The sequence below is a fragment of the Acomys russatus genome, chromosome 26, assembly GCF_903995435.1.
Source record: "Acomys russatus chromosome 26, mAcoRus1.1, whole genome shotgun sequence".
Taxonomy (NCBI): Eukaryota; Metazoa; Chordata; class Mammalia; order Rodentia; family Muridae; genus Acomys; species Acomys russatus.
The window spans coordinates 50,129,653-50,153,663 of NC_067162.1; the positions used below are offsets into that span (position 1 = coordinate 50,129,653).

Below are 24,011 nucleotides of genomic sequence, written 5' to 3' on the forward strand. Positions count from 1 at the left end.
TCGTGATTCCACTCCGGGGATCCAGCTCAGCATCCGCCTTCCTCTCCTCATCACCACAAGGCCACATTCACCTGCCCACTCACCTTCCCTTCACCTGCCCTCCCTTCCTAGCTGTCCTGACCTTGCACTCTGCTGGCCTCCCTCCCTCTCTGCACCCTCAGAACCTGCCTTCCAGCCTCCTACCTTCGCTCCACTCCCAGCTCTCTCTCCCACTCTGGCACGTGGACTTAGCTTGTCCCAGGCATTCATCTCACTTTCCTGACAGCAGCGTAGGTAACAGCGATGACCTTCCCAAAATACAGCTTGTGTTTCACCTCTGTCCCAAGACCAGTGGACACAGAACACAATTCCCACGCTGCCAAGCAGCTCCCCTGCAGGGAACAGCCTCCCCTTGGACCTGAGCATCCATTCTCCTCCTCGCTCCACCCCACTCTGTGCTTGGTGTTTCCTTTAGGACCCGCAATTGCACTCAGTAAATGCTCATAAATAAGTGAGTACTTAAATGTCCACAGGAACAAATGGTGACAAAACGGAGGACACAACTGTAGGGGACACACACACACACACACACACACACACCTATTTCCCTCTACCACTTCCCCAAGGGAATGGCCAGCACTTATCCTCTGGATTTGCTAGGGATCCAAAAAAGCACTGCAATGCAGAGAAAAGTTCAATTACACAACGGAGATTAAAGTTTCAGGCTTGGGAATAATTGCAAAGATGGTTCCCATTATATAGGCTCAAGACGAAAAGGGAAGAGAAAAACAAAGACAGACACGAAAACCCAGAAGAAAAAGCCTTTCAAATGCTAATCAAATTATTACCTTTATTTCCATCCCAGGAAAACTGTTTCAAGGCCTCAGATCCTGAGTCTGAGTCCAAAAGGCCAGTGAGGCTGAGAAATGAGCTTAAGACCCAAGAACCCTGGGGCTGCTGAGCCGGCTCGGCAGCTAAGAGCGCTGGCTGCTTTCACAGAGCTCACAACCACCTGCAACTCCATGTCCAGGGAATCTGCCCCCACTCTCTGGCCTCCTCGAATACTTGCACATGAGCACACACGCGCACGAATAAAACCATTTGCTTTAAATCTACGAGAATTCCAAAAGAGTGGGTTGAGGAGGAATAAGCAAAGAGATCCTGTTTAGAACCATCGCTGATGGGAGGGAGCCTGTCATCCCACACCATGATGCTTCCTTCCAGAGATGCATCTGTGATTGACAGGTACTGTGTGTTCCGAGTTGTGCAATCATTTTCTCTATCTATAGTTTATTTCTCACTGCTGGGTGAGGAATGCCACGGCCAGAGGGATGACTTCTAAGTCCCCCTTTTATCGTATCTTTTTGGTTTTCATTTTATGGTCTTCTGAAAATAGAGCGTCTTTGTGCCCTATCACCCAGGATCCTTTGCGGTTTCTTCAGATGAAACGGTTTCCTGGGTTCTCCTCTGGGAAAGCCCCTCACCCCCTCCTTGTCGACCACCGTGATTCTGTGAGTTTATTCTCTTCCCTCATTTAACAACAGTGTGTTTTCTGGGGAACACTGATTGGATGGACATGTGATTCTCCTGCAGGAAGTATTCTAAGCTGTTGGAGGTGGGGGTGGGGAAGCCTCTCTCCGTCTCAGTGGGTTTAAGTGATGAAGGACATTGGAAGTCATTATGGAAGCACCAGAAGGTTTATTCAGTGCAGAATCCCAGGTTACACACAGTCATTGCAGCAAGGAAGGCAGGAACTTGAAACAGCCAAGAGCCTCAAGAGAGCCAGTGATGACGGAGAGCCGCAAGAGAGCCAGTGACACCGAGAGCTGCAAGAGAGCCAGTAATGACCGAGAGCTGCAAGAGAGCCAGTGATGACCAAGAGCTGCAAGAGAGCCAGTGATGACCGAGAGCTGCAAGAGAGCCAGTGATGACGGAGAGCCGCAAGAGAGCCAGTGACACCGAGAGCTGCAAGAGAGCCAGTGATGACCGAGAGCTGCAAGAGAGCCAGTAATGACCGAGAGCTGCAAGAGAGCCAGTGATGACCAAGAGCTGCAAGAGAGCCAGTGATGACCAAGAGCTGCAAGAGAGCCAGTGATGACCAAAAGCTGCAAGAGAGCCAGTGACACCGAGAGCTGCAAGAGAGCCAGTGATGTGGGGAGAGAGAGAGAGGGAGGGAGAAAGGGAGGGAGGGAGAGAGGGGGAAATGATGTGTGCTTTTTAGTGCTCAGTTCGCTGTGTACTCAGACAGCCCAGGGTCCCCTGCCTGTGGAGCAGCACTGCCTAGAGTGGGCTGGGTCTTCTGAGCGCAATGAACATAATCAAGGTAGTAGCCTACATCGTGCACAGGCCAACCTGACTTAGCTATTCCCTCACTGAGACCCTCTTCCCGGGTGATGCTAGACGCGTCAAGTCAACAGTTAAAAGTAGCCAGCATGCAGGTCAGCGGTGACTCACATCTTCAGTGGGAGCAGTCCAGAGGTGGATGAAGGCAGATCTCTACGAGTTCGAGGCAAACCTGGTCTACATAGTGAGTTCCAGACCAGCTAGAGTTACCTAGTGAGTCCTTGTCTCATAAAAACAACAAAACAAAACTAGCCATCAGAGCCCACCTTAAGACGACATCTTGAGAGGACACTCTGGAGAGGTGCTTAGCTCGTAAGGAGCCTGCTGGCCAAGCAGGAACCCCGAGTTTAATCTCTGCACTAGCCCACATGAGAAGCTGGGCATGTTGGTGGGCACCTCTGACGCAGAAGTGGGGACGCAGAGACAGGAGAACCCAGTGGCCAGTTGGCCAGTGAGCCTAGCCCTGTCAATGAGCTCCAGGTTCAGTGGGAGACTCTGTCTCAAATAAAGGATAGAGAACAAAAGAGGAAGATAATCCATGTCAGCTTCTGGCCTTCACTCTCACAGGCGTGCGCACGCGCACACACACACACACACACACACATGCACACATACATATATGTGCTCACACATACAGAGGCACACTTGCACACACAGAGGCACACACACATACACATGCATGCACACACATGCATGTACATACACACAGACACACAATACATGTACACATACACAGAGGCACAGGCACACACACAGAGGCACACACACGCGCGCGCGCACACACACACACACACACACACTTGAAATAAAATTGACTCTTGGATTTGTAAGCCTGTCAGTTTCAACCGAAACAGTCCATGTACACAATAGGCATTTGAGTAGTGCTTAAGCTTCCTTGTTTATTAGGTGGCGTCTTAGAACGTTCTGAGAGGTTCTCTGAATGAGAATGATTGGAGAAGACCATCCTGTGGCATGGAGAATGTGCTGTACGTCTGCTCAGTCAGATGCCTGAGTGAAAGACCAACAGCAAGTTTCTATTTCCATTTCCGGGCCATTCCTGACAGAGGGAACATTTCCCTCGGGCGTCGTTGAGAACACGGGGTGGGGTTCCCAAAGCTTGTGTTGGCTTAAAGTTAGAACACAGCTGTTTACTCAGAAGGAGCCGTTGTCAACTGCATCCGCAATCAAATGGGTCAAGTTAGTTTAATCCGTACCTAGCAAAAGACTCTAAGGCTCCATTATAAAACAGCCCAGGAGCTGGAGAGGCGGCCCAGCAGGTGCGAGCATGGCCTGCTCTTGCGGAGAACCTGGCTTAGTCACGACTGCCCATAACTCCAGTTCTAAAGAACCCAGCACCCTCAGGTCTCTGGATATCTGCACGAACATGACATGTATAAACTCAGGCAGGTACACACATGCGCATAAGTAAATGACTGAATGAGCGAATGACCAAATAAATACTGTAAAAGAAAAATCCAGGAACTTTTCAGATTTAAAAAAAAAATTTTTTTTTTTCTCTGCGTAGCCCTGGCTGTCCTGAACTTTCTTTGTAGACCAGGCTGGCCTTGAACTCACAGCTATACGCCTGCCTCTGTCTCCCGAGTGCTGGGATTAAAGGTGTGCACCACCACTGTCCAGCCAAATTTTCAGAATTTAAACTCCATGGTTCAGATACATAAATGGAAGCTGCGACTAGCGCATAAGCCCGCCCCAGAGGCAGAAGCTGACACAGGGAACACATGTGTTCTCTTCACAATCTCTGCATGAGAACACCATGCTGCTTCTATTTAATAAGAGAATGCCTAAAGAAAAATTTCCGTACAAAATGTATAAATACCATATTTTGCTTGACTGATCAGTGCCCTATCGTATAGGCATATGTTTTCTTGAGACAAGATCTCAGTATGTACGCTCCACTGGCCTGGAACTCACTTCGTAGACTAAGCTAGCCTCAAAGTGACAGAGGTCCACCTGGACTGCTGGGATTAAAAGTATAATGCCATGTCTGGCATCTAAATAGGTTAAAAAAAAGTCACTTGAATAACATTCCAACTGGTCACTCGTCAGTAATAAAGTGAAGTTAACAAACCATCACACATTTGAAACATTCTTACGAATAGAACCCAAGGGAGGCCAGGGAGACGACTCAGTTGGCGTAGTAGCTGCCACACAAGCAGAGAGAGCCGAGTTCTAATCACCAGCACACTTAAAAGAAGCCAAAATAATGGTGTGGGCTTGGATCACAGTCCTGAGGAGTTGGTACAGGTGAACCTGGGGCTCACTGGCCAGCCTAGATGACCTGGTGATCTCCAGGGTCAGCAGGAGACTTGGGACAGCAGATGGAGGATGACAGAGGAAGAAGACACTAGGCTTGGACCTATGGCCTCCATACTCACATGTGTGCACACATACCTGCACACACATGTCCTTATACAAAGCATGTGTGTATATATACACAAACACACAGAGTACAGTCCAAGGAAGAAAGCAACTGTCACACTACAAGCTTTGAGATCCATCACCAGATTGCTTGCCAAAAAAAAAAAAAAAAAAAAAAAAAAAAAGGTCATGGCATTTCAACATTCCACGAGACACAGCCCTGCGTGTGAATGGCTACACCACATTTTTATAAACCTTCCGGGTGAGGAATTGGTCCTACTTTGCTATTTGGTTTCCATTTTGTTGCTAATGAATTGGGTGGCACTTTTCCTTACAAGTGAGCTACTATTTTATTTTATTTTATTATTTTTATTGCTGTAAGAGTCTGTCTGATCTCAGCAGCAATCCTTGAGTCCTGCTCAAGGTTCCAGGCATCAGAAAGGATGCCAATGCCTTGCTGCCAGGGGCCAGCATCCAGGCCGAGTGGAGGGTGTGCATGCTTGCTTCTGGAGCTGGCTGTAGGTCAGGAGGGACTGGACCCTGTTCCAACACTGGACAGAAGAGCCAAGCCAGTTCTGGAGGAGATACAGGTGTCCTGAGAAAGGACAGACCATGCAAAGCCTGTGGTGATCCATCTGGGGACTGGCCCGTCTTCCCACCACCCTTGTTTTGTTTGTCGGAGCAGGTTCAGAGGCCAGCTGAGACTCCAGGATGGAGAGACTCCAGCTCTATGCCCCAGTCCACAGACTCACCCTGAAAGGAGTGCGGACACGAAAACAGAACAACTGTAGCCATTTTTGCAAACCACCAAACACACAGCTTTTTTCAGATCAACGAATCCTAAATCAATCGAAACTTTCCCAAACCTTTTGGAAATGAATCTGTAGTTTATAGTTCGTTCTGGTTCAGAGAGAAGTGAGTTTGGCTCAGGAGCCGGGACTGGAGCACACTGATGAGCATGACCCACTGTGGAAGAGCGAAGGAAAATGACAAGTCAAGGCGTTTCTCGATGACATCATTGGGGACAGGTAGGTGGGCCACCTCAAAGCAGAGCCATCTTGTCCACAGGTCCCAAATGCTGCCTTACACTGTTCTTAGCTTTAGGATCAGGGTGGTTGGAGGTTGGCTAAGCTTCGCAGGGCGTTCTGAGAAGTTAGGTCAAATGCGAGAGTGAAAGTCAAGGTAATCGGAAAGCAATCCGAGGGCTTCGGACGGCTCCAGCCACAGAAGAGTCAGCCTTTCTGCAATCTCAGTCGGTGAAGGTCAGACAGTCTAATAGAGATGCGGCTTCTTCAGAAAACTCCACTGTGCACACTTCGCTGCGAGTCACACGCCCAGCCTGTGGCGCCCTCCGTGCTGTCCGTGAACTCAGTCTTCTTGGAGCTCTTGGCGGTTTGAGCACCATGCCCTTCCCGCTGTTTCCGAGGCACGTTGCTGTAGTGATGTCAGCTCTCAGTGTCAGGAGCAAATGAGTGACCTGGGAACGCAGGGTCGGCCTGACCTCCTGTCTTGCTTAATAACTGAACGTCTATTTCTAGAAAGTAAATGCACGGTGACCTTCCTCCAAGAGCTTTATTGGTATTGGGATTTTAAATACATATATTTTCTAAGAAGATGGTAAAATTTTCCAAATTTCATCTTCTAAAAGCTTCCAGGTTTTTATAGTAACAGAAAATCTCCCCTGTTCCTGCAGTGCGCCTCCCAGCACCCAATAATGCTCCAGAAATCTAACCCATAATATGCTTGCCCTGAGACTCTGGGGTGGAAGCCAAGTGTATTTCTGTTCTGTCCAGCAGCTGGAGGCCAAGACAGGATGTTTCTGTTCAGAAGCATTGCACAGGTTCTCATCTCTTGTTTCCTAGCCAACCTTAGGTCTCAGACACGGAAAAGCTTAGAATTCTAACAAGAAACCAAACCGATTCACTTAGTTTCCTAGATATCAAGTATTTGACAACTGCGAACGTGAGATCGGCACCTAGGCTGCAGAGGTGGGACATTTCTAGTTTATAAGTAAAAACCTATTTTCTTTCTTTCTTTTTCTTTCTTTCTTCCCTCTCTCTCTCTCTCTCTCTCTCTCTCTCTCTCTCTCTCTCCTTCCTTCCTTCCTTCCTAGACAGGGTTTCTCTGTGTAGCCTTGGCTTGGCTGTCCTGGACACATTGTAGACCAGGCTGGCCTGGACCTCACAGAGATCCACCTGCTTCTTGCCTCCAGAAGTGATGGGATTACAGACACGTGCCACTGCACCCAGCCAAAGGGAATTATTTTTAACCCAATAAAAAAATATATAAAAGGAGCTGGGCATGATGGTGCACAACTTTAATCCCAGCACTTGGGAGGCAGAGGCAGGTGGATTGCTGTAAGTTCGAAGCCAGCCTGGTCCACAAAGGGAGTCCAGGACAGCCAAGGATACAGAGAGAAACCCTGTCTCAAAAAACAAAACAAAACAACAACAAATACATATATAAAAGAATTGAGTTAAAAAAATAAGAATACACAGACAAATTGTTCAACAAAGCCCAATATAATACACCAATGTAATTCAGTCTAAATTCTTGGAGGAAAGGCTAGACTAAACAGATAAACCTTGGATGGTTTTCTTTCTCCAGGCCCTGAACAGGTCTGCTATGGTAAGCCCCTTTCATGATTCTTAGATGATGCTTCATAAAGGGTTTGGGGTTTGAAGTTCAAAGAATAAACTGAGGTGTAGACTTATTAGTTGGGTTATTTGTGCTGCACACAGACAGACAAACAGCTAACCCTAGAGTTACCTATTAAATGTGAAATCCCAGGGCTAGAGAGGTGGCTCAGTGGCTAAGCGCATGCACTGCTCCTGCACAAAATCTGGAAACAGTGCCCAGCACTCACGTCAGAGGGGTCCCAACTGCCTCTAACTCCAGCTCCAGGGAATCTGAAGCCTGGATTCTGTTACGTCACCTCGGACAGCACAAGAGTGCTGGCACTTAGCACCACTGCTGGCAGCGCCACTGCCATCTGGTCGCAGGCTGTTCCCGACTCAAACAACTTGACCTGTGTCCATAACAGCACATGCCAGCAGGCTCCTTAAGGCTCCAGCACTACGCAGAGTTTCAGCTTAGGTGCATTCTGCTGCCTCTGAATGGCACAGCTTTGGACTCAAAGGCAGAGGCACCCACCTGGGAAAAGAATCCGTCAAGACGACCGACAAACAGAACAAAATGATCGACATCACTAGTAATCAAGGAATGAAGAGAAAATGAGAGATATTCTCATGTGTTATATTAGAGAGTTGTTTTTTAAAACCTGATAATATTTAAATTTTATTTATTTACTTTTATTTATATGTGCATGTGAGCGCAGTGCCATGGAGGGTCCCCTGGGACTGGAGTCACGTGCAGGTCTGAGCCGCCCTGTGTGGGTGCTGGTGGGAGAGCAGTCTCTCTGGCCCCTAAGTCACAGTTGCTGGGGTTTCTAAGTGTGTGTGTGTGTGTGTGTGTGTGTGTGTGTGTGTGTGTGTGTGTGTGATTTGAACACTCTCATATCTTGCTAGGGCTGAGGATTATAAAAAGATTATGCAATTTTTTTAGAAAACAGTATGAAGCCTGACTCTATAATACATGTTTGCAATCTCTGCACTCCATGGGCTGCGGCAGGTAGGTTTAGACACCGAGACCAGGCTAGGATACAAAGAAAAAGAAGAAAGAGAGAGAGGGGAGGGGGAGGGAGGGAGGGAAAGAAGACTTGAAAACACCAATATCTCTGCCACACTTACTTTCTGGACACGTGTGATATTCGTCTGACTTTGTGATCATGCGTGGGGCACACGTTTTGAGAGAACATGGGAAGAGGTGTGCACACTGGCAAGTTTGATCCAGCACAGTAAAACTTCCCTAACAGAAAGCACAGGAGCAGGAGCCCTGCCCGCTCTAACCCCTGCCTTGCAGGACAGTGTGAGCCGTGCCGTGTGTCCACCCTTAGTGACTCTCTCCCAGCAGTCGGGCACTCCACAAGGTCGCCTGACGCAGGCTGACATGTGGCATGGAATTTGCCTCCACATCCTCTGTGTCTACAGAACATCTTGGCCAAGACAACTGAAGACAGAGATGTGAACTCCCTCCAAGAGAGATTGGTTGGGAGGGTCATGGGACCCTATTGCTGTTGGCTATTTGCTTATGTGGGGGTGAGGGGATGGCGGTGGCGCATGTGTGTGTAGGTGTGCCTGGGTGTGCATGTTGTGTGGACTCACACATGCTCCTGCGTGTACAAGTTGAGACCAGAGAGCAATCCTAGTGCCATCCACTTTGTTTTTTAGACACATGTGAGTGTGTGTGTGTGCGCCTGTGTGTGCATGTGTGTGTGTGATGCCATGAGCCACTCTCAGCAGGGTCTTTCAGTTGCTCCACCAGTAGGGTTCTCTGAGTTAAATGTGGAAAAAAAATCTAACATTATGTTTTTTAAAAAATCCCCCTAGAACTTCAAGAAAGTGAGTAAAGAGCTACACAGCATGGAACAGATCAAGTAGAGGACAGTTCAAGATATATGCGCATATACACACATGTACACATGCACACACACATACACACACCTGCACACACACATATACACACATGCACACACACATATACATACACATACACATGCACACACACACATATATATACACACACGCATATATACACACACGCATATATACACACACATACACACACCTGCACACACACATATACACACATGCACACACACATATACACGCACATACACACACACACATATATATACACACACACATATATACACACACATACACACACACATATACACACACATGCACACACACACATATATACACACACACACATATATATACACACACGCATATATACACACACATACACATGCACACACACATATACACACATACACACACACATACACACATATACACACACGTACACACATACAGATACACACAAATACATACACACATACACACACATGCACACACACACACACCCCTCAAGTGCACATCATGGTGGACCTGGAACAGTCTTCAGAGGCCCACCCTCCTGTTAGAGGTTCTCTGCATGTGTTTGTTCACACATATTTGTTATTTAACATACATTCACACTCACACTCATATACACACAGATATACACACACATTGGAATGCTCAGAGCTCATTGAGACTCTTCAGTGGAGACAAGAAGATGGCTCAGGGGTGGAGAGGCCAAGCCTGGCGGCCTGAGTTCAATCTCCAGGACCCACGTGAGGAGAGAAAGAGACAGAAAGCAAGAACCGACTCTACAAAGGTGTCCTGTGCACCCCACACAAGCTGTAGAACACACAGTAAACAAATAATAATAAACAAAAATAATTTAGACCATTAGAGATTTCTATACCCGATCTGCAGCTCTGGGTGGATGTGTGCAAATGTCGCCATGAAGCCCGTTACTTTGTACAATTAATACAACCAATTAAGTAAGAAGTTTTTATGCACTAAAAGTGGCACATAAGGCTGTTAGTAAAATAACACATCCCTTGGAGCACTCCACAAAGCCACTGTAAAGACATTCTTTTGAAAAGAGCAATTACATTTCTTAAAAATATAAAAAAACCCTCTTCTTCTCAAGGGCGCTGTGTGTGTTGAAACCCCTGCCGGGTCTGCAGGGTGCTGCTGCATGCAACGGTCTTGTTCCCATCACACTCTCTTCCATTTGCCTTGGAGCAACCCTGGACCCTGAAACCCACGACACCCAGGTCAGTTAAAACCTTCTGCAGACTCTGGCTGGCTACAGGGCTGGAGCTGAGCCCCGCAGAACACGGAGCAGAGTCCAAGGCGCTTGCACAAGATCTTCCCACCTGTGTCCCCTGCGTGCCACACTCCTGCCCCTCCACAGGTGTTTGCTTTTGCTGGGACTATTCTTTCTCTTCTTCCTGTCTGTGGCGTTTGCACGCACCCCAACCACACACATTTCTGCTAGGGCACTTGCACACACCCCAACCACACACATTTCTTCCCCAGGTATTTGCACATATCCCAACCACACAGAATTCTGCTGGGGAATTTGCACACGTCCCAACCACACACACATTTCTGCCTGAGGCATTTGCACACATCCCAACCACACGCAGTGTGTGCATCATAGTTTTCTAGGGACCGTGTGCACACCGCCAAGCTCAGAGCTGGTGTTTTCCACCCCAGCCACAGACGCTATTCTGTCCTGTAGAAGTTTTGATTCTGAGCCATGACTGATACCATAAGCTCATCTCCCGCCTGGCCATGGCCTAGCCTGAGCGGCCCAGCTTACTGCCCGTCACTCATATCTCCCTCCTGGGAGCAGATAGGAACTCAGTAACGATGGCGTTCCAGGAAAATGCTTCCTGAGACTCTGGCTGCTTCTCTGTTTCTGTTTCTGTTCCTCCCCCATTCTTCCTCTTTCTGTGTGCCACTGGGGACAAGGCCCAGGTCCCCCAGGATGCCAGGCACGCGTCCTGCTACTGCATGGTGCCCCTGACCTTTTAAACTCCCAGTGTACGAAGCCACAAGGAAAATGAGTGAATGCGGGTCACAAAGATCACTTTGTTCCCCCTTTTAAATCTTTTCTCTTAAGGGTTTCATTATGTAGCCCTGGTTGGCCTGGAATTCATTATGTAGATCAGGCTCGCCTTGAACTTTCAGAAACACTCCTGCCTCAGACCCCGAAGTGCTGGACGTGCAGGCCAGAACCACGACAGTCGCTCATCCCTGGACCTTGCTAGCAAGAGAACAACCTCATGCTTCAGGCTGGACCACAGCTGCTGTCTGCATTGGCTTGTTTTCAGTAACATGTGCTATATGGTAACTCCTGCAACTGCACAACAATGTGTGAAAAGTGATCCAAATGCCCAACATTAAATGAGAAACTAAAAAAAAAAAATATTCTGCCCGAACCTTCAGTATTACTTATGATGGTGTCAGTGGTAAAACTAAGACTATGGATTACAATTAAGAAAGAAAAATGTTAGAGAAAGAGAAAAAGTCTGCAGACAGCGAGACCCACCAGACTGTGAAACAGGCTTTCAATGGTGTGATGGAAACAGTCCCTGGAACGCTCCTCATAAGGACAGTGGGTGAGAGAGGACGTTGCAGAGGGGAGTTCTGCTTCGGTGACTGGAGCCAGGAGGCTGGAGCTGGGCTGGGGACCAGCTGTGGGCCAAGGAGCCGCCCAGGAAGGAGGCCAGCTGAGGGCCAAGGAGTGGGATAGCAGGGGGTGCCAAGAGGAGCATCAGCCGAAACTGTGCTGACACAGGGAATGGGGGCGGGGGACTGCTGTGACACACAGAGAAAGCTAGAGGTGGGTGAGAAAGACCACTGGCACCAGTTGGTGGCCTAGGTGGACACCTCCTTAAGGAGGGGGTGGATGATCAGGACTGCTTTAGTGTTGACACAGTGGGGAGAAAGGACGGAGTGTGACTCCTGGGTGCCAGTGACCATCCCTACGTCCCTTTCCCGAGAGGCAAAGTGGAACAGGGAGAGTTTCTTTCTCTGGATCTAGCCTTGGTAGAGATTGGATATTTAACGTTTGATGAATGAAGGACATGTGGGTGGAATAACACTGGCATGCCATGTTACCCGGGAGAGGAAGGAGGGTTGAGGGGTGGAGGAAGAGAGGAAGAGGAGAGGTGAGATGAAGAGAGGCAACAAAGAGAAAAATGAACGAGGAGAGAAAGGGAGGCATAGGAGGCCGGAGGCTGTTCCCATGGGCGCACTGCGAGAACGCACTCCACTCACTGAGCACTCACGTCCTACTTCCAGCACCTTCCAACCGCCCATCAAATCATAAACCGAACTGGAGTCCTCCCAAGTCAGGGGCTCCCCGAAGCCCAGTAGTTGCCCTCATGGCCTTTAGCAATAGTCTCTTGAGGGGACACTTTTGATGCCAGCTAGAACAGTAATCAAAACATAGCTGTGACAACACTCACTTTACAAAAGATTTCAGGAAATTTAGAAACAGGTCTGGATCCAGGACACGCACAGCCCTCAGGAGCCCAGAGCAGACTCTCCACTTCTAAACATTCTGTGTAAATAGGCGTGTATTCTAACTCTGGTCACGCGGACAAAACACCGTGTGTGCATGTGTGTGCACAGGTATGTGCATTGTGTGTGCACGTAGAGGCCAGAGACTGATGTCAGGTGCCGTCCCCAATCGCTTGTCACTTTATCCTTTTGAGACAGGGTCTCCCACTGAACCTGGGGCCTGATTTGACCAGACAAGCTAAAGTCACTGAGCCCCATGGATCACCCCAATTTCCCACACCGCAGCGGTGCAGTTATAGGTATGGACTGCCTCACCTGACTTTTATGTGCGTGTTGGGGACCTGAACCCAGGCCTTCATCCTTGAACACTGGGCACTTTATGGAGCCACCTCCCTGGCTCATAAGCATTCATCTTAAGTCGGATATGTTTTGAAAGTGTTTCTTGCTCTCTATTTGGTTTTTTTCAGATGCTGGCTGGGATGTGCTAAATTGGTTACATGGCCTGCTAATGCCAATGGGCCAAAACCTACAGTGTGAAAAGCATTGACTTGGAGGCTGTGATCCAATGACCACATAATCACAAGCAACAGTCAATAGGTTAACACTCAGCATTTCTCAAGGCAGAGGCGGATCCCACGTTTGCTGGGGGGAAGCCAGGCTGAGTGTTAGGGTTGAGCACTGGCCCCATAAGGCTTTTTCTCTTCCATTCTCCCCCCGCGCCCCCGCCCCCACCGTAACACACAGAGTTCTTGTTTTCTTAGTTTCTTCTGGCCCAAGTCTCTCAGACAAAAGTGTTTATCAAGTGCTCAGGCCTCTTACTTTTCCCACTGGCAGACACAGAAAACCATTTCTCCATGTTTGAGGCCCAGCAGGACATTAAGCTGGTTCTTTCTTCCTATCTTAAGAGGCTTAGGACAGACCTGTGCCACTGCTTTCTTCCTCAGGGCACTGAGGCTCAGGACGGCTGTAACATGCCTTCTTCCCTTCTTGTCTTAGGGGGCCATGCTCACAGAGACCATCCATCTTCTCCCGGTGTGCACCTCATTTGTCTGACAGCAACCCCACCAGGCCAGGGTCTGGCTGGCAGTTAAGGACCCTGGCAAGTTCTTTCCAATCCCAGCCTCCTCTACGAGGTTTTAAAACTTTTGGCAGTAGGTTTTAACTATGGGGTCCTGCAGGCAACAAGACTATCATAGTCCATCGAGTTTTATTTTACTTTACTTTTTTGTGTGCATGCATGTTTGTGTGCACATGCACAGGTACATGCATGCATGTGTGTTGTGTGTGTGTGTGCGTGCATGTGTGTTTGTGTGTGTGCGCGTGCACGTGCGTGTGTGTGCATAAGTGTGTGTGAGATATCATCCACTTTGTTTACTTGAGACAGGGTCTCTCACTGGACCCCGAGGCTCACAGGTTAGGAAAGGTTGGGGTCCAGCAAGGCCCAAGAACCCTGCCTCTGCCCTGCTGGATTCTCAGGGTGTGCCGCAGTGCCTAGCTTTTGTACGTGGGTTTGGGATCTAATTCAGGTCCTCCTGTGTGTGCAGCAAGCACTTGACTGACAGTCGACCTTTGCAGAGAGAGATGCTGTGTCCTGGTGTGAGGGGCACGCACAGAAGTATAAGATGAAGGGTTCGGGGGAGCACACCGGGTTTTAACCCCAGGCTGACATTTTCCTGCCTTGCGTTTCTTAGTCATTCTGGTCTGCAATTTCTCCACCAACAAAGTGAGTCTAACACTAACTCATAGATTAACAGTTACACCCATGGCGGTGACAGGAGGTGCTGTACCTTAAGTGACCAGCAAGGTAGCCGGGGTAGGGGTTAGGGAATCTAAAACGAGTGATGTGTATTCTGATCCCCGTGGGCAGCAGTAAACATGTGTACACACGTACGTGCAAGGTGCGCGTCTCTGCACCGCTGAGTCTCATGTGAGCTGACAGACGCCAGGCTTTGGGGGACTCGTCTGCATCCCTTAGACACTCAAGACTCATTGGCTCAAAGCTTCGTTCACATCCAATACCAACTTAAAGGTGATTCCCTTAGACTCGACCTTGAGTTTCCCAGGCAGGGAGAGGAGGAGAGTGCTGCCTCCCCAGCAGCAGCTCCACTGCTGGCCAGAGCCCTCATCTGAGGCTGCAGTTATAGCGGCTCTGCTCGCCGTGCCCAACTGTCGCAAGATGTGCCCAGATCCATGGCAGACCATGGCTGCCATAGGGAGGGGCTCAGCGTCACTTACATAATGTTACCATGGCCCAGTGACACGGGTCCACATAAGACTAAAGATGAGCTAAGACAACAGGGAGCCTTGTTTGGACAGCCCAGCAAATGCCAAGGGGTACGTCACAACGGTACACCTCTGGGAAAGAGTGTGACTATGGAAGGACAGGGCACACAGGAAACTCAGGTGAGGGTAGACCAGGAGTGTGGGGGAGGGGAAGCCTGCACAGTCTAGCTCATCCTGAGTGATGAACGCACTGCTGGAGAGCGTCCACGGCACATAAGCAGAAGCCATAGTGGTCACTTCCACCTCAGCTCACCACTGGCTGACTTGTCCCATCTCGCCCTGGAAAGAGCCCGCCTTAAGTCGTAGGCTCAATTCCAGCCACAAACACAACCTATTTCGGCTTCGTTTGGGTGCAAATGATGTTTAAATTGAAAAGGGACGTTACACGATAAACACACACATGCACACTACACACGTACACATGCGTGCACACACATATACACATGCACGCTCTTATATACGTATAGACATACCACATACACAAACCACACAAACATACCACACATGCATACATGCTACACACACACACACACACACACACACACACACACACACACACCAGGAAAACAACCTGTTATCAAGAGGCCAGTCAATCAACAGTGCAGAACTGAGACTCAAACACTGTCACACAGGGCTATAGACCAGTAATTAAGTAGTCCCGGACATGGCTGCAGCGTGTGCAAGGGCCTGCATGGTCTGACAGATCAACAGCAGTTTCAGGAAGATACAGAATGAAAATTACAAAAGCAAATACAGGAACAGAGATGACAAATGTCTTCAATGGGCTCATCAATAAAACTGACCTAGGTAAGAAAATTATCTGATTATTTAAAGGTAGGCCGATAGAAACAGTGCCATACAATAAACATAATTGCTCAAATAAGAAAAATATGCCAGAGCTGCAGGGCAGCACTGAATTTCAGAGGAGAGAGAAGAGACATATTTGAATCGATAATGGCTGATATTTTCCCAAGTGAAATGAAAGATATAAAACATAAATCCAAGACGCTTACAGAGGTGGCCCAGCGGTTGGGAGCACTTGATTCCCTTCTGAGTACCCACCTCAGGTGGCTCACCCCTACCTGTCCCTCTAGCTTCAGGAAGTCCAGCGCCCCCTTCTGGCTTCTATAGGCAACTGCACTCATGTGCACATAATCCCCACACACCCATATACTCATAATTAAAAATAAGATGAAATCTTTTCAAAATACACATACAGTAAAGCAAGCACTATAAGACACACAGAGAAGTCTGTATATTCACACTCATGTGTGCATGTGCAGGTACACCACAGAGAGAGAGAGAAAGAGAGAGGGAGAGAGAGAGAAAAAGAGAAAGAGAGAGGAGACACAGAGAGAGACCTGGGTGGGTCAAATTCAAATTACTGAAAATAAAACATAAAGAAACAGTCCTTGAAGAGAGCCAGAGAAAATCAGAATACATTACACATACAAAGAGGAAAAAACAAGGATTCCAGTAGACGTCTTGTGGGAATTTTTACACAACAGACGGCGATGGAGTGGGATCTTTAAAGATCTGAGAGGAAAACATGTCAATGCGGAAATAAGTGCTGGTAAAAGAACAGAAGCAATCAAGATATTTTCAGGAAAAATATTGGAAGGAATTCATTAGCAGCACACCTGCTCTCTAAGAACCGTGAGAGGCGTTTCATGAAGAGGAGAAAGAGAAAGCCAGGCAAAGCCTCCTGTCAGCAGCTCAGCTGGCCAGACCCTCCTCGCCAGCAGCTGTTTACTGTCCCACAGCCCTGGGGACCATCCCAGAGTGTGCACTTCCCTTTCTTTCCTGGGAGAAACCTTTCAGTTTGGAGGACATTCTTACACGACGCTTGTCAATCTGCAGAAGTCGGCGTGTGACCCACAATAAAACCAGACAGACACAGGCGGAGGGCCGGTACCCAGACAGACACAGGCAGAGGGCCGGTACCCAGACAGACACAGGCAGAGGGCCGGTACCCAGCTTCCTCACCGCTTTAAGCTCCCTGTGGGCTCAACTGAGGGTCAGTGATTTTTGTTGTTGTTTTCAGCAGAGGCTGCTTCTAAGAGCAGGTTTCAGTCCAGGAGTCTTAGCTGAGGTTTGCACGCCTGGGACAAACTGTACTGACAGCATTTGTATGTTGCCAGACCTGGCTCACTTGTACTTTCTGGCAAACTATTGTGTCTGTACTCATAGGGACCTGCGTTTGTAGGTTTCTAGGGCTGGCTGTGTTTGCTTTGTTATGGGGGTGCTTCTGGTCTCCTGAAATGGCTTGGGAAGTCTTCCTTCCCCCCACGTAAACTCTGTGAGCATTTGTGCAGGCATGGCATTTCTTCTTTTTCTGAGCATTTGTCAGAATTAATCAGGAGACAGCTGGAATTCCTCTTTCCTATACTGGAATTTTATGCATTAAATGTTCTGGCTTATAATTCTATAATGTTATTTGTTCTAGCTCTAATCAGAACTTAGATCCCTCCTCCCCTCCTCCTCTTCCCCTCCCGCTCCTCCTCTTCCCCTCCCCCTCCTCCTCTCCTCCCCTTCTCCTCCTCCCCTCCCTCCTCCCCTCCATCTCCCTTCTTCCCTCCTGCCCCCCATCTATGGGTGTGCACCATGACACACCTGAGAAGAAGGAGTCTCAGGTGAGTAACTTGCGCCCTCTGACTGGCCCGAGAGCAGCCTGCGGGGGCATTTCCTAGATTCCTAACTGCTGTAGGAGCCAGTCCTTGGTGGACAGTACTGTCCTTAGGCAGGCCGGCGTGGCTGTGTCAGGAAGGTAGCCGAACTTCAGGTGTATTTACAGCTATCAGTAAGATAGGATTCTTGACGAGCCCATGTCCACATTTGGGTGTGCACTCTCCATTAACGCCTGTGCTTAAATCCACGTTAAAATTCCTTCTCAATAAACCTTCAACTCCGCCTCCTACAGGCTCCTCCAATGTTTTCCTACAGTGGAGTCTGGACTCTACGGAGCAGAGGCCGCTAAGCAGAACTCCTAGGGCTGCTACAGCCAATAGCATGGAGCTGTGTCTCCCTCTTACACGCGCACTGATACTATGACACATAAAAGCAAACCCCTGGGGAATATTGTAAGGAGGCTTCGAGGGCAAGAACTCCTGAAAACCTGCCCAAGTAACAACAATTAACGGGGAAACGCCATTTCCCCCAGCAGTCTAAAATCAAAAGCAACTGCCTGAGCAGTATTTGGTCAAGAGAAAGGACTAGCTCTAAAAACAGCGATGGGCCCTGGATAGATGGCTCCTAAGTTAAAAGCACTCACTGCTCTTGCAGAGGGCCTGGGTTGGGTGTCCAGTACCACAGAGCGATTCACAGCTGTCTTAGTTTGGGTTTTATTGCTGCGAAGAGACACCATGACCATGGCAACTCTTATAAAGGAAAGCTTTTAATAGGGGCTGGCTTACAGTTTCAGAGGCTTAGTCTGTTATCATCACGGTGGGAAGCAGGCGCAGGCAGACACGGTGCTGGAGACGGAGCTGGAAAGTTCTACAGCTCAATCTGTAGGCAGCAGGAAATTGGATGAGCTCACACTGGGCGTGGCTTGAGCATATATAACCTCAAAGCCCCACCTCCACAGTGACGCACTTCCTCTAACAAGGCCACACCCCTCCGGCAAGGCCACACCCCCTCCAATGAGGCCACACCTCCTTCAATGAGGCCACACCTCCTTCAATGAGGCCACACCTCCTAATAGTACCAATCTTAAAAACTCCTGAGTCTGTAGGGGCCAACCCTGTTCAAACCACCACAACTCTCCATAGCGCCAGTTGCAGGGATTTCAATGCCCTCTCTTGACTTCCTTGGTCACTAGGCAAACATGTGGTGCACAAACGTACATGTAGACAAATACATAGACATAAGGTAGAAATAAATAATATTAAAAGTTAGCGTTGTGGTAGTGTGTTTGTCCTTTCCTCAGAACCTTCTCCACAGCTCCATGGATCAATCCTTTGAAGGCAGTTGTGGGGAGGTTGGCCTGGGTCAGCCGTGGGGAGGTCAGCCGTGGGGAGGTGGGCGGTGGGGAGTTCGGGCCGTGGGGAGGTGGGCCGTGGGGAGGATAGGCCGTAGGGAGGTCGGGCCGTGGGGAGATGGGCCGTGGGGAGGTGGGCCGTGGGGAGATGGGCCGTGGGGAGGTCGGGCCGTGGGGAGATGGGCCGTGGGGAGGATGGGCCGTGGGGAGATGGGCCGTGGGGAGGTGGGCCGTGGGGAGGTCGGGCCGTGGGGAGGTCGGGCCGTGGGGAGGTCGGGCCGTGGGGAGGTCGGGCCGTGGGGAGGTCGGGCCGTGGGGAGGTCGGGCCGTGGGGAGGTCGGGCCGTGGGGAGGATAGGCCGTAGGGAGGTCGGGCCGTGGGGAGATGGGCCGTGGGGAGGTGGGCCGTGGGGAGATGGGCCGTGGGGAGGTCGGGCCGTGGGGAGGTGGGCCGTGGGGAGATGGGCCGTGGGGAGGTCGGGCCGGGGGGAGGTGGGCCGTGGGGAGACTGGCCGTGGGGAGGACGAGAGTGGGGAGGACGGGAGTGGGGAGGACGGGCCGTGGGGAGGTCGGGCGTGGAAAGGTCGGCTGTGGGAACAGTGGTTTTCATCCAACCTGACACCTGTTTTTGCTCTTCTGAACTTAGGGTGCTGCATGGCTTTTCTGATTTGGAGAGCTGCAACAGTGGCCGCTTCCTTTTCCCACACAGCTCAGCACTGGGTTTGACTCATGCCAAGTGTAGGCAAACACTTGTCTGTGATGACTTGTTCTGTGTCAGCGCAGTTAATGGCTCCCTGTCTGCCTGCCTGGTGGCTGCACATCACTCAGAAGGAATGACTCCTGCAACCAAGTGTGGACTGCGTCTGGATTACACTCTGGGTCTTTGACAGGAAGAGCTGCCAACTGTCAATTCTATGTGAAAGTTTCTTGGGTTCTGTGGTCAGAGATTGTGATTTTACCAGTTTTTGGCTTTTTCTGTAATGTCTGGATCAATATGGACTTATCTCATTTTCCTAGATCTCAGAACTATAAATTTACATCCATAATAAATTTAACTACGAGATTTAAACCTTTTTAAAGCTCCAAATATATTCTAAATAAAAGACTTAAAAACAACAACGAAGGGAAACTATTCATTTTTAAATAGTTTAGTGTGTTGGAATCCTTTAGTAACCCTGAAACTATTTGCTCTCTTATTTATAAATATTATTTGAGTATAGAGTCTGCTCCAGGCCTCATGCAAAATGCCAGAGCTGTAGTAATGATTAAGGTAAGCACAGCTACCTTCTCTCTTGGGAAGAACTCAGGACCAGAAGGGCAGAGAAATAGGTCACCAGAGTTGCTTCCGTCAGCCACTCTGGGTAAGCAGCTGCACACACCAAGGGCTTGCCTCTGCAACAGTGCAAAACCGAAAGAAGTGCAGGCAAGATGTGAAACCGTGGAGAAAGAGTCATTTTGCGCAGCAGAGGTGACGCAGGGGCTGTTTCCTAAGCAACACTCTCCCCGAACAAAGTCACCTAATCTACTCCTATAGAAAAGCACTCTGGGGTAGAGAGATGGCTCAGAGGTTAAGAGCACTGTCTGCTCTTCCAAAGGACCTGAGTTCAATTCCCAGCAACCACATGGCGGCTCACAACCATCTGTAATGAAACCTGGTGCCCTCTTCTGGTGTGCAGGTGTACATGAAAGAAGAATACTGTATATACAATGATAAATGAATAAATCTTTAAAAAAAAAAAAAAAAGAAAGAAAGAAAGAAAAGAAAAGCACTCTGGGGACAGGTGCACTCCAGAGTGTGCAGAGTTCATATGTACATCCCTGGGCATGCTCAGTTTAAGGTCGAGTTCAAGAAGGAAAGAGGCAAGAGGGTGCTTCTGGGTTTGCTCAGCTTGTCTAGCACAGATGGCCGACAGGAACACAGAGCATGCTCAGTGTGTGTGGACAGTTAGGTTCTTTTCCCCCAAGAGTTTTAGCTTCCAAAGCAAAGGCGGGTTTGTGTATGAGTCACTCCTGTCCCATCCCGTGTGCTGGCATCACCTAGCTGCTGACACATCCGAGCCACACTGGTGGACAGACAGGAGCCCACTGCAGGACCAGTGCTGGGGTGGCCCGCACGGACGGGAGCCCACCGCAGGACCGGTGCTGGGGTAGCCCGCACGACGGGAGCCCACCGCAGGACCGGTGCTGGCAGGACCGGTGCTGGGGTGGCCGCAGCAGGTGCCAGCCTGAGGACAGCTTGACATTGTCAAACAGGTCTGCTGCGCCTGTCTTTCTGCTCACTTGGTGACTCCTTCCTCCAGGAACCCTGGTACAGAGCCTCTTACATCTTCTGTGGGTCTTTGCTTTCCCCCTATTTTCCAAGTGTTTTATTTATATCCATCCTTTTAAAGAAAAGACTAAGGACTTGTGTTTTTTTTTTTTTTTTTTTTATGTTTCTTTAGGTAACTTATTCCCTTAATGTGGACTGCAGGATGCAGCAAAGGAAATGAGAGGACAATTTAATTAAACTGGAGATCGTGTGTGTGTGTGTGTGTGTGTGTGTGTGTGTGTGTGTGTGTGTGTTTCAGATCGCTAGGCTTTACCCGTTGAGCCTTCTCACTTGCCCAGGAGATGAAACAGTTTTAGACTTCAGGATCCCCCGACGTACCAGGCCATTCATAGTGACACACTCTTGTTTCAGAAAGCTGTGGACTCCTGCCCAAGTGAAAATACCACAGGGAGGCTTTTGTCTTGACTCATTTCTAAATGGAAGCCAGTGAGTTTGTGCAAGCAATTTCTCAGTTAATTGTTTGTGAGTGTGTGGACAGGTGTGTGTGTGTGTGTGTGTGTGTGTGTGTGTGTGTGTGTGTGTGTGATTATGGGCGTGTGCCTGTGAAGGCCAGAGGACAGTAAGGGTGTCTTCTACCCCTCTTCCCTTTACTTTTTGAGACAGGATCTTTCACTGCACCCGGGACTCACAGTCTGGCCTTGACTGGTGGCCAGTAAGTCCCCAGGGTCTGCCCGGTCTGCCGTGCCAGTGCTGTGCTTACAGCCGCACAGGGGTTCTCGGTGGCATCTGGGGCCTCACACTTGTGCAGCAAGCACTTTTCCCACTGAGCCATCTCCCCAGTCCTGTTAACTGACAGCCAGGCTGTGCTGTGACTCAGCTCCCTTGACGGCCTCTCTGGAATGTTGTGTCTCCAGCTAATGCCTGTAGAAAGAGATGTGATCAAATGCCATCGTCTTAATACTTGGGCCATCTGAAAGGGTGAGGTGTTCCCCCCTCTGGGTTTCTGTCCTGCTGGCCTGTTCCTCCTCCAGCCTCAAGAGTAAGGATTCTCAACCCACAGGGCCCCGAGTTCTGCATACCCAGACTGTGGACTTGAGACTAAAGGGAAACACAGATGTGTTTTTAGAATGATCAGAGAAGCATTGAAACTTAGAGACAGCAGAGCCGGACGTGGCTGCAGGTCTGGTTAGCTCACCATTCATGTGCCCCTCACTCAGTGTTGCACTTACAATGTGCCCCCTCTTCTTGTTCACCCACCTAGATGCTTCTGCACAAATGGTCCCACTCTCCTCAAAACCTCAGCCCGGATTCGAACCATTAATCATTCTTTCCATTTTTGTAGGACTGTTGGAGTCGTTGTTTTCAATTTTAACTGATTAGTTTTAATGACTGGTTTTACAGTCCCATTAAACAATAAGGCTTTTAACATGAAAGAAATGTCTTCGGCCAACCCAGCATTTTAAGCAAACAGCATTTGTGTGAAATCAGCTGTGACCGGCACCCAACATAAAATATGTGGACATAACAATTAGAGGCCATCTGTTAAGCTGGCAACTTGCTGTAAAGGAATGAAATTTCAATTAAGCTTTAATATGGGGAAGTGTAAGTGACAGACCCCCATATGAGAGTCCACAGCCAGTGAACTGCTAGAGGGCGGGCTGCCGCATGGCTAACGAGTTGGATGGCATGCTTTGTAGATGGCACACCCGGCCCCCAGCGCTCAGGCACGAGCACAGGGTGTGAGGAGGGAGGCTTTGGAAGTGGTTCCTGTATGGAAGGTTGTGTGGCACGGCCCAGAGTCATATGGCTAATGTGTGATTTGCTACTTCAGCTGCAGATGGAATTAAATCGTGCGTGAGGTGAAAGGGTGCCTTGGGCTGGCTTGCCTCGCACTTGTGCGGACAACAGTTCGCATCTCCAGGCCCATGCAAAATGTTGGGTGCAGCTTTGCTTTTCTGTAATTGGAGCAATGGAGGTGGGCAGATCCCAGGAAGCTCGTGGGCCAGCTGGCCTAGCCAACAGGGCACAGCTCCAGGCCAGTGACACACACACACACACACACACACACACACACACACACACACGAGGAGTGGCATGGGAACAGAAAAATTAAAGTCATATTTTGGCATTCTTTAAGAGCTGTTTGAATAGCTGGAAGCTGCCAAGGGTCATGGACCACACCCAGTTCTGAGCAGTGATGTCACAGCCCACCAGAGAGAGAGTGCCTAGTGTCACATGGTCCCAAGACAGGGGCCTGCACTATTAGTAGGAGAACATAGGGGCATAGAGTGTCAACAAATGTGTCTTGTAACACGCTGGACAAGGCACTCATCTTTTTTGGCCTGTCAGTGTTGTATCTATTGTTGTCAGGGCAAGTGGGAAAAAAGAGACAACAACCAAATTCCAATTCCTCAAGCACTTACCCGGACAGCTGTCAAAATAAGGCTCCATTCTCACACCCACAGAGCAAGCTAAGGCGAACTAAAGCTGCTTCTCTTTCATCCAGGTATGAAAAAAATCAAAACAAAACAAACATAACACATCTCATACACCACAAACGCCCAGGCTGCAGTTGTAGATCTCAGGGAACTATTCAAAAATTTCCAGGAGTGATGCTGACTAGTGCCTTGGTGGGCTAATAGTCAGAAGCAGCACTGTGGGCTAATAGTCAGAACCAGTGCTGTGGGCTAATAATCAGACCCAGCACAGTGGGATAATAGTCACAATCAGCACTGTGGGCTAATAGTCACAACCAGCACTGTGGGCTAATAGTCACAACCAGCACT

General features: G+C 49.2%; 1 protein-coding gene across 1 annotated transcript; it reads right to left on the bottom strand.

Moving 5' to 3' along the window:
• Positions 1-18,864: 18,864 nt before the first annotated feature.
• Positions 18,865-19,566, bottom strand: LOC127209287 (basic proline-rich protein-like). The gene has a single exon (XM_051168874.1). The coding sequence runs from the start codon at positions 19,564-19,566 to the stop codon at positions 18,865-18,867; it is 702 nt and encodes a 233-aa protein (XP_051024831.1).
• Between the last annotated feature and the right edge of the window lie 4,445 nt (positions 19,567-24,011).

What these genes read in the sequence shown, in the direction of transcription:
- LOC127209287 (XM_051168874.1), bottom strand. Translation starts at nt 19,566, where the DNA reads ATGAAAACCACTGTTCCCACAGCCGACCTTTCCACGCCCGACCTCCCC.